The 9,662-nt window shown below is 50.5% G+C and overlaps 5 protein-coding genes across 5 annotated transcripts in view; 3 read left to right on the top strand and 2 right to left on the bottom strand.

Moving 5' to 3' along the window:
- H257_18824 (hypothetical protein) overlaps window positions 1–304 on the bottom strand; it is a gene marked incomplete at both ends in the record, with an annotated part of 8,279 nt that extends 7,975 nt beyond the window's left edge. The window contains one exon of the mRNA XM_009847950.1: window positions 63–304. Coding sequence (XP_009846252.1) covers window positions 63–304 — 242 coding nt within the window. The remainder of the gene's footprint in view (window positions 1–62) is intronic.
- Window positions 305–682: 378 nt separating this feature from the next.
- H257_18823 (hypothetical protein) lies at window positions 683–961 on the top strand (the record flags this gene model as incomplete). Its single annotated transcript, XM_009847949.1, has 2 exons — window positions 683–775; window positions 842–961. 2 exons carry the CDS (start codon window positions 683–685, stop codon window positions 959–961), a joined length of 213 nt encoding a protein of 70 aa, XP_009846251.1.
- A 541-nt stretch (window positions 962–1,502) lies between these two features.
- Window positions 1,503–2,111, bottom strand: H257_18822 (hypothetical protein; the record flags this gene model as incomplete). The annotated part of the gene is made up of 2 exons (XM_009847948.1): window positions 1,503–1,717; window positions 1,766–2,111. The coding sequence occupies 2 exons, from the start codon at window positions 2,109–2,111 to the stop codon at window positions 1,503–1,505; spliced, it is 561 nt and encodes a 186-aa protein (XP_009846250.1).
- Window positions 2,112–3,622: 1,511 nt separating this feature from the next.
- Window positions 3,623–4,540, top strand: H257_18821 (hypothetical protein; the record flags this gene model as incomplete). The annotated part of the gene is made up of 2 exons (XM_009847947.1): window positions 3,623–4,027; window positions 4,253–4,540. 2 exons carry the CDS (start codon window positions 3,623–3,625, stop codon window positions 4,538–4,540), a joined length of 693 nt encoding a protein of 230 aa, XP_009846249.1.
- Window position 4,541: 1 nt separating this feature from the next.
- Window positions 4,542–5,240, top strand: H257_18820 (hypothetical protein; the record flags this gene model as incomplete). The annotated part of the gene is made up of 1 exon (XM_009847946.1): window positions 4,542–5,240. One exon carries the CDS (start codon window positions 4,542–4,544, stop codon window positions 5,238–5,240), a length of 699 nt encoding a protein of 232 aa, XP_009846248.1.
- Window positions 5,241–9,662: the final 4,422 nt, after the last annotated feature.

Here is a 9,662-nt window from a genome sequence, read left to right as displayed (position 1 = left end):
ATAGCGTAGCCGTGTCCAAACAGGAGTTGTAAAACTCACTAATCTTGGGCTTGTAGTCAGACAAAATCGTCTTCAACACGGCTTGGTTTTCGATGTAGATCTTGGAGAACGACGTATCGACTTGGTGTCTGTCCGGGGGGATCACAGCATCATTGTACCACGCGCCACACGCATATCGGTAAATGTCGTCGCAGGGGTTGATGGAGTAGTCGATGAGCTTGGTCACAGACTCGGGGAGTTCCGTGACGGAGCCAGCCGTAGCGGCAGCGGCCAACACGCTGAGGGAGATGAGGACTTTGACCATCGCAGAGCAAAAAGGAAAATGAAGTTGGCCAAAAATGTCGACCATTGAAGCGAAGACCAGGCGTGCAAGTCGTTCAACGCAATCAACCGGATTCTCATAACGAATACTATCTAGCTACGTTCACACTGTTGCTGTTCATATACATTGGTACGAAGCACAAGACTTATATATATCTCAAAATTCCGTTTAGAAAGAAGTACCGATGCTCTTGAGATTCGGCGGGCCACACAACAAAATATTGCGTCCTCGTCCGTTCGGCTTGCTGAGTTTATCAGGGAGCATGATGTTGACCTTGGACCTTTGCAAATACAGTATGCATCTGTTGTTGCAGCACGATTGCCAGTCTCGGCTCCGATCGAAATTCCCTATAACGCGACGATGCAACAACTGCGCCACGTTGACCAGATGGCCGAAAATCATGCGGACGAGCGCCGAAGAGACATCAACATTGAGTCTGAGCCGTATCGAATGGTTCGTATCCGTATTGGCTCCGTTACGAGTGCCCTAGTAGAATGTTGTTGTTATATATCTGTGGAGGACATGCGCAGAAGTCTTGGACTTCCTCAGTGCGATTTGACACCGGCATTTCGAGCCCCATTGCATGGCTTATCTGAGCCCCTTTTAAATACCAAGGATGTAGATCACATTGAGGAATAATAGGAATAATTCATTTCAATGTGTGACAAGTTTACATTAGAAATAATTCTTTGTATATATAGATGATCACTTTGGTAACCACAATGTCTGTACAAATTGTATGCTACGTCATCGCTCGATTTTGTGCATTCAACGAACGCAACATCTAACGTTGCCCGTATATCAAACCTAAATGCCATCGGGTATTTGTCAATCCAACGTTTCAGAAGGCTAAATCCAACTTCGATTGGATTGAGCTGTGGTGAGTATGGGGGCAAATAAAACAAAAGGGCGCCTGTTGCGTGGACGGCATCTTGCAACTGCTTGTACATATGGATCTTGGCATTGTTCAAAATCAAAATGGACCGCGGGAGTGGCCAAGGGTTGAGGTATGGCAATATTCTTTCGACCATAACGCGATGGAAAATTGCACGGTCGAACGTGCCTACAATTACAAGTCTCATTTAGATATTCCATTGCTAAAATTATACTAATATAAGATTTGTCCGTTCGATACCATCAACATAATCCCACGCCAGAAACCCTAACGTTGTGAAGGCTGCTAGAGCTGACACTCGTTCACCCCTGGAAAACGGTAAATCCACAATCGCCTTGGTGTTGCGCCTCGACCACGCAAACTTCCGCACAGCATCGCGGCGTCCTTGGAGGTTTCATCCACAAACACGAGCTGATCCGGACGGGAGTAGAAACACTTCAAACGCACGTAATAGTCCTGCAGCTCGAAATCCGCAGCCTCGCGCGCACGCCGTTCCAAGACTATATATGCAAAGTTATTAACACATTGACACGCGTTCCATTCATAACCTTTTCGGGTAAGTCCGAGGTCATGCATCAATGCTCTGCAGATGGTTGACGGTGATACATTGTTGAGAGACGGAAATTGGAGCTGGATTGCTTCTTGTAGCTCCTCGATATAGAAGCAGGGATGCGAAATTGCGTAGTCGTTGACCCACGCGTTCACAGTGTCTGGCCACCGTAGGGTAGTGGCACGTCGCGCCTTGCCGTCGACGTAACCAGTTCTCGAGAACATCGCATTGAAGCGAGCCACGGATCGATACGATAGGCCAAGCACAAGCCTCACCACTTCAATATCTATCCCATAGACCTGCACCAGGACTACACATCTCCAACGCATGTCAACGCTGATCATGACAAAACAACTTGTTTGCCACAACGAAGTCGGCAAACAACTTGATTAACGAAAATGCCTTTTAAACAACTGCAACCATTTGATATGAACCAATCACCATTAGTTCTGACGCTAGCTTAAACAACGCACCCAACCGTTATTCAAGTTACTTTAGACGTTATTTAAGCCTGAGAAATTTTTAAACAATGATTTTAACCCTGGAATTGCCAAAAAAGGTGCAAAGCACAATACAATTCCCTGATGAAAACAATTCCACTGTTGCTTTTCTCAGAAGACACTGCAATTGGAGTGTTTCGATGGAACTGCATCTCAGTGGTCAGCAATAGCTAACCACTTACGATGCAGTTAACCCCTAGTAAGAAGTGAGGTGGTCCGAGTATACAAAGTTGAATAATTCCCTCATTAAAACAGTTCCAATGTTGCTTTGACCCAAAATACTGTTTCAATGTGTAGTAAGTAGTACAGTATCCTATTACTTGAAGTAGTACTATTAATACTATTATTATTCATACTCCACAACCGGTATATTTCTCACATTGTTCAATATATTTTAAATGATGTTCCCTCTATTTCGATTTTAGATGCAAATCAAGTAAAAAAGCGTAGAACTGTTTTACAGTGATGAAGGAATTATTACTCGTACACTGTAGACCCATACACTAGTTGTGACTGTCCGAAAACTCTCTAATATTGTGGAATATCATTGACCAAGGTGCATCCACAATTGAATAATTCCCTCATTAAAAATGTTCCACTGTTGTTTTGACCCGAAATACTGTTTAGGGAATTATCACATCCGGATACACCTTTTCGCCCGTAGCTCTGTAACCTAGGACTCCGTCCTACCCCCGGTGAGTATATGCGATGCTAAATTTCCGGTTGGTTGCGTTGAACGAATTCGATGTCTTCCGAGTATTCGATGCATTACCTGTTAGTAGTATCCTATTAACTGTAAATTAATACTATAAATAGTACACCATATTTTTAATAAAAAATGTGTACTTCGAAGTAAAAAAATGGTGTACTTCGAAGTAAAAAAATGGTGTACTAGTAATATTAATAGTATTAATAGTACTACTTCAAGTAATAGGATACTGTACTACAGTACTTACTACACATTGAAACCGTATTTCGGGTCAAAGCAACATCGTAACTGTTTTAATGATGGAATTATTCAACTTTGTATACTCGGACCACCTCACCTCTTACTAGGGGTTAACTGCATCGTAAGTGGTTAGCTATTGCTGACCACTGAGATGCAGTTCCATCGAAACACTCCAATTGCAGTGTCTTCTGAGAAAAGCAACAGTGGAATTGTTTTCATCAGGGAATTGTATGTCTACGTTTACTCTATTCCACATGCCGACTTCAATATGAGATAGGTTCGTGGATACTACATAGATAGTATTCGTTATGAGAATCCGGTTGATTGCGTTGAAAGACTTGCATGCCTGGTCTTCGCTTCAATGGTTGACATTTTTGGCCAACTTCATTTTCCTTGTCGCTCTGCAATGGTCAAAGTCCTCATCTCCCTCAGCGTGTTGGCCGCTGCCGCCACGGCTGGCTCCGTTACGGAACTCCCCGAGTCTGTGACCAAGCTCATCGACTACTCCATCAATCCCTGCGACGACTTTTACCAATATGCGTGTGGCGCGTGGCACAATGATGCTGTGATCCCCCCGGACAGACACGCAATCGATACATCGTTCTCCAAGATCTCCATCGAAAACCAAGCCGTATTTAGCAAGATTTTCTCTGACAACACGACCAAGCTTGGTCAGTTTTACAACTCCTGGTTGGACACGGCTACGCTATCGTCGCTCGGCCTGACTCCGCTGGAGGACTCGTTCAAAGCCATTCGGTCGGCCAAAACCACGTTGGACCTCCTCATCGTGGCAGGTGAATTGGTCTTGTCGGTGGATGGAATTTTCCACCGGACGGCAATTTCAACAGTATCTTGGTATTGGTGCTTTTTCCTCAAATACTGCGCTATGATTGGCGAGTTTCCTTTTGTATACAATTGATAGGATGAGTTAAGACGTAGCCGTATATCATACAGTTAGCAAGTAGTCTTGCCGATTGAGATCTTTAGTTACAAAGTGAACTTAAGCTCTAATTTACTTCTGAATTGACCGTGTTAGTGTCAAGTGTGTTTGTTCCTACGTTGGAGCGACAACAAAGAATTTTTTAGCGAATTTCTCCTGCGCTCTCGAGTTGTTAGCGCTTACCCCTGTCCGTGGCCTTTGTCGACAAGGCCCGTACTGACCCAGACCCAGACTTCTACCCAGACCCCACGTGCATCAATGGATCAAGACGAGCCCCCACCGTTGACGCCACGTGGCCGGACCGGCATGGTGTTACACCGCACCCGGTCCCAAGAAGACGTGTACGCGCAGCCGATGGACATCCCTGTGGTAGCGTACGCCTGATATGGCTGTGCGCCACCTGGGACAGCAAGTGCGCCAGGCGGTGGATGCCCAAGGTGCTCTCATCGACTCAGTGCAGCAGGCCGTGGGCGCTCAGACACAGCAGACGTACGAACTGCTTATGGTACTTCACCAGCAGCAGCAAGTACAGGCCCGAGAGATGGAAATGAATCAGCGTCTTATGGCCGAGCTGGTGGACCAACGTGACTGCCAGCAGATCTTGATGGACCAGCTGTCGGCTCAACGAGCGACAGCCGAGCATCATACCCAAGGACTTCGGGCCTCAGCTGTGGCGTCCGTCCAGCAGTCCGACGCGTTGGAAGAAATGCGCCGGCGTACCAGTGCCCGATGGCATGCTTTCACTGCTGCTCCGGCCCAAGTACCGGCGCCAGCGGCAGCACTCGGAATCCAACTTGTTTACGGATTCCAAGAAGTCCCGAAGGCTCCTGCATTCAACGGGAGTACCAAGGTCCAGAAGCGCCGCTTTATGGATCTGTATGAGGCTTACCGGCGTGAGATTGCGCTGGCGAATGCCCGACGGCCCGGAGGTCAACAAATCATGTTGATGCCTCTCAGCGGCTGTATTGACCCTCTGTCGGTTGAACGCATTGCCTATTGGAAGATTGGCAAGGCGAGCCATGGACTGAGGACGATTGGCGAACCTACTTCCTGGGGGCACGTGAGTGTGACCCCGTGGACATGACCAAACTTTGCCAGAACATGTCAAAGCTCAAGATGGACAGATCCATTCAATCGGCCGAGTCTCGGGTCTCCAAACTCGTGAGCGACTTTGAAGCCATCCTCGTCCGTCTGTCCATCGAAGGTTTTGCTGAATCAGAACCGAAACTTACGGTTGACTTCCTTATGGCAGCCATCACACCGCCTGTGGTGCAGAAGCGTGTCAAGGAACTCATGAAGAAAGACGCCCGTGCATTCAAGACTTGGTTGTCCGAGTATATGCCTCGGTATGGCGAGTTCGAGCCGTTGGTGCAAGCCTTTCCGGCCCCACCAAAGACGGTCGATCCACCGAAAGGTGACCCGAAGCCGCGAAAGCAGAAGGTGGTGGCCGTAATCAACGTGCACAAGGTCCCGTTGACCAACTTTATACCCGCCAATGGCAAGTCGGTGTGTTTCAAGTGCCTGAACCCGGACCATGGAGTATTCCAGTGTACGAAGTGTGCACCCGGTGAGGCACAGCTGCTCATGAATCGGGCCAAGGTTGTGTGGGCCGAAGCCCGAACAAATGCCAAGCCCGTGTCCGTGGTCACGAAGGTTGTGCAGCCCAATGAAGACTCGGCTGTGATGTGTGCGGCTCGGGTGGTATGCACGGCTAGTCAAGCCGTGGCGTTGGATGCGTCCTTTGATAGTGGCGCCGACCAAAGCGTCATGCCACCAAGCACTCTCCGGATGCTGCAAGATGCGGGTCGTGACGTTGTAGTGACCGATTTGCCGGCTCCGGTTGTGGTTCGTGGTTTTGTCGGCCCGAGCCATACGGTGACCCAAGAAGTCAAGTTGGACTTGAAGTTCGACACAGATGCGGGTCCCCTGATGCTCACGAATGTGAAGTGTTGGTTGTCGCTTGGCAATCTGCCTCATGGTGTGGGTGACATCTTACTGAGCCGGCCAATCATGTACAAGCTCGGCTACGACCCGCATTCCATGTTGCGAGAAGCCGCTGCGGTGTGCAGCGAATACGACATGGCCAATGTGGAATCAACAAGCGGCGTGGTCAAGGCTGTCATGCTTGCCACAAAGCAAGAGCTGACAGATGACCTGGCCGAAGAAGAAGAGGCACTGGTGCCAATGGAATTGGCCGCCTGCTTCCCAGACATGACCCCAGTTGACCCGAAGGTGGAACAAGCCAAGGTCCAACTGATATTAGACACTCGGGTGGCTGACGCTGTGGCAGCTGGTTGTGGACCGGAGTTTGCTGCTGGATTGTCGCAGCTACTCACCAAGTATGTTGATGTGTTCCGGCTGACTTTGGGCCGTGACCCACCCGTCAGCATGCCCCCACTGAAGGTTCACCTGGCTAAAGAAGCCAAGCCAGTCCGATGCAAGGCCCGACGGTATTCTCTTCCTCAGCGAGAGTTCATGCAGAAGCATGTCGAAGAGTTGGAGACGGCCGGGTTCATCTACCACAACCCGACCAGCCGGTGGGCGTGTGCCCCCCTGGTTATACGAAAGCCCCATACGAAGGATGAATTCCGTATGACGGTTGAACCCCGTCCGGTGAACAGCCAGACGGAACAGATTGCCAGGCCGATACCCATGTTGGAAGTCGTGGTGGACCACCTGAACGGTGCCACGTGTTTTTTCCTGTTGGACTTCTTCAAAGGCTACTGGCAGTTCGCACTTGACCCGAACTGCCAAGAGATGTTCTCATTCCTCACCGATACGGGTGTGTACACATCCAACCCGGTGATGCAAGGTGGCAGTGACAGCGTTGCGTATTGCCAGTCAACGGTCCAAGCAATGTTTGCCGCCCAGCTGTACAAGTGTCTGCTGGCCTGGCTTGATGACTTTCTGGGTTATCACAAGACCCCGGTTGGTCTGTTGGCTGCTTTAGCAGCTGTGTTGGAGGTGTGTGCTGTCAAAGGTTTGAAGTTACACCCCAAGAAGTGCCAGTTCTTCGTGAAGGAAGCTAAGTGGTGCGGCCGAATCATCAGCGGCGCTGGTGTGAAGCATGACCCGGTTCGGGTGGAAGCGTTGCAATTACTGCCGTCCCCCAACACCGGAGCCGACTTTCAACAGTATGTATGTGCGCTCAATTGGATGCGTATGTCCATACCCGGTTTCAATGTGTTGGTGCGGGACCTGACTGCTGTTTTGGAGCGCGTTTTGACTGCTGTCGGCGGGAAGCGTACGAAGCAGCTGGCTGCAACGGTGTTGTTAGCCGATGTCGGGTGGGATGAAACTCACGAGGTTGCGTTGGAAGCGACCAAGAAAGCTCTGGCCAAGGTGGTGGAGCTCAGTCATCCCGACCCGGAGATGCGGTTGTGTGTGTTAGCAGATGCCTCCGAACACCATTGGGGAGCCGTGATTACCCAAGTGCCCCCAGACCAACTGAGCCGGACCTTAGACACTCAAGAACACGAGCCCCTCATGTTTCTGAGTGGGACCTTCAAGGGCGCTGCCGGTCGGTGGGCGATCGTGGAAAAGGAAGCATATGCCATTGTGGAAACGCTTATACGGGCCGACTACCTTTTACATCCGTCGGCCGGTTTCAACCTTTACACAGACCACCGCAACCTGAAGTTCATTTTCAACCCGACGGCTGTGGTGGCGTCTGTTCCCAAGTATACGGCCCAGAAGTTGGAACGCTGGGCCCTGCTGTTGATGGGTTACACCTATGAAATCCATGACATCCCGGGTGAAGCCAACGTATGGGCCGACCTGTTGTCTCGGTGGGGTTCACCCCTCAAGTCTATCTGTGCCATCAGCCAAGAACCGTTGCTAGTGTCACCATTGCGCAGTGAGTCGTTCAAGTGGCCGACTCTGCATGCCATTGCCACAATGCAACGAGACAGTTTGACCCGAGACGTCCCAAGTCCACCCGAGAACCTGAAACTTAGCGACCTGAGTCATCACCACGTGGATTTGGATGACAGTGACCCGTGGACCATGCGGCTGGTGGAAGACCGGCTGTGGATCCCCGATGACGCGATGGAGTTACAGCTCCGGTTGTGCGTGTGTGCTCATGCCAGCCTGGCTGGACATCGCGGAGCCGACTTGACAATGGAGAATTTGTCCAAGTTCTGTTGGTGGACCATCCAGAAGACCGACGTACAGTTCTTCGTCGGCCGGTGCTTGCATTGTGCAAGTGTTGCGGGTGGCACTCCAAGACCCGTCGGTGAAGCTCTCCATTCCGACAAACCGAACGGTTTGCTCCATTGGGATTTCGTCTTTATGGGAGAATCGAAGACCGGTGAAAAGTACCTGCTGGTTGTCAAGTGTGACGCCAGCAAGATGGTGTGGTTAATTCCGGCCAAGGAAGCAACTGCACTGTTTGTCAAGTAATGCCTGCTGCAGTGGTTTGCAGTTTTTGGTATTTGCTATGAATGGGTGTCGGACCAAGGCACCCATTTCAAGAACCAAGTCGTGGCCGAGCTCCAACATTCCCTCGGGGTCCACCACCATTTTACTACTGCCCGGTGTCCATGGGCTAATGACACCGTCGAAGGCGTGATGCGCCACCTGTTGCGTCTGTTGCGTGCGTGCCTTAGTGAGTGGCAAATGGCAACGACTCAGTGGCCCGAGATCCACCTGGTGATCATGTTGATCATGAACCAGTTGCCCTCGCCATCCCTCGGTGGCATAGCACCTGTTACGGCCATGTCCGGTCGACCTGCCATGTCCCCGATGGACACGATAGCGTTACCCGGAAAGTTGAAGACAGCGACTTTGGTCGAAGTGGAGTCCGCACAGCGAGCCTATGTGGATGAAGCAAGAAAAGCGTTGGATGGCATGCACAAGGAGATGGCTGCCATCAATGCAAAGAAGCGCGAGCGAGTGAGAAAAACGCACGACGCGAAGAAAGGCGTACATATCGCCCAGTTCGTGGTGGAGGATTATGTGCTCTACCAAGACGTTTGGCAGCACCAACGGGCCAAGTTACGGACCAAATGGTGTGGACCGGCTGTGGTGACCCGAGTGACCAGCAGCTGGGTGTATGACATCCGAAACCTCGTGACCGGTGACGAACGGCCAGCTCACGCAAGCAGACTGAAGTTCTATGCCGACCAAGATCTGCACCTGCCCGAAGATTTCTTGGCTCATGTCGCCCACAACTCCGAATGTTTTGAAGTTGAAGCCATCGTATCGGCCCGATATGTTGCGACGAAGAAGGCGTATGAAGTGCTTATCAAACGGCGTGGCCTCCAAGCCCTGGAGAACTCCTGGGAACCAGCCCTGAACATCCAAGAAGACGTACCGACACTGTTCAAGGCTTATTGCAAGACTGCAAAGGCTCCTGTCGTTGTGAAGGAGATGGCGAAGGATCATGGCGAAAACTAGCCATGGGGGAAGTATTGTCGGTGGATGGAATTTTCCACCGGACGGCAATTTCAACAGTATCTTGGTATTGGTGCTTTTTCCTCAAATACTGCGCTATGATTGGCGAGTT

Source organism: Aphanomyces astaci (assembly GCF_000520075.1).
Source record: "Aphanomyces astaci strain APO3 unplaced genomic scaffold supercont1.230, whole genome shotgun sequence".
NCBI lineage: Eukaryota > Oomycota > Saprolegniomycetes > Saprolegniales > Verrucalvaceae > Aphanomyces > Aphanomyces astaci.
This window is presented reverse-complemented; position numbering and strand designations above follow the sequence as displayed.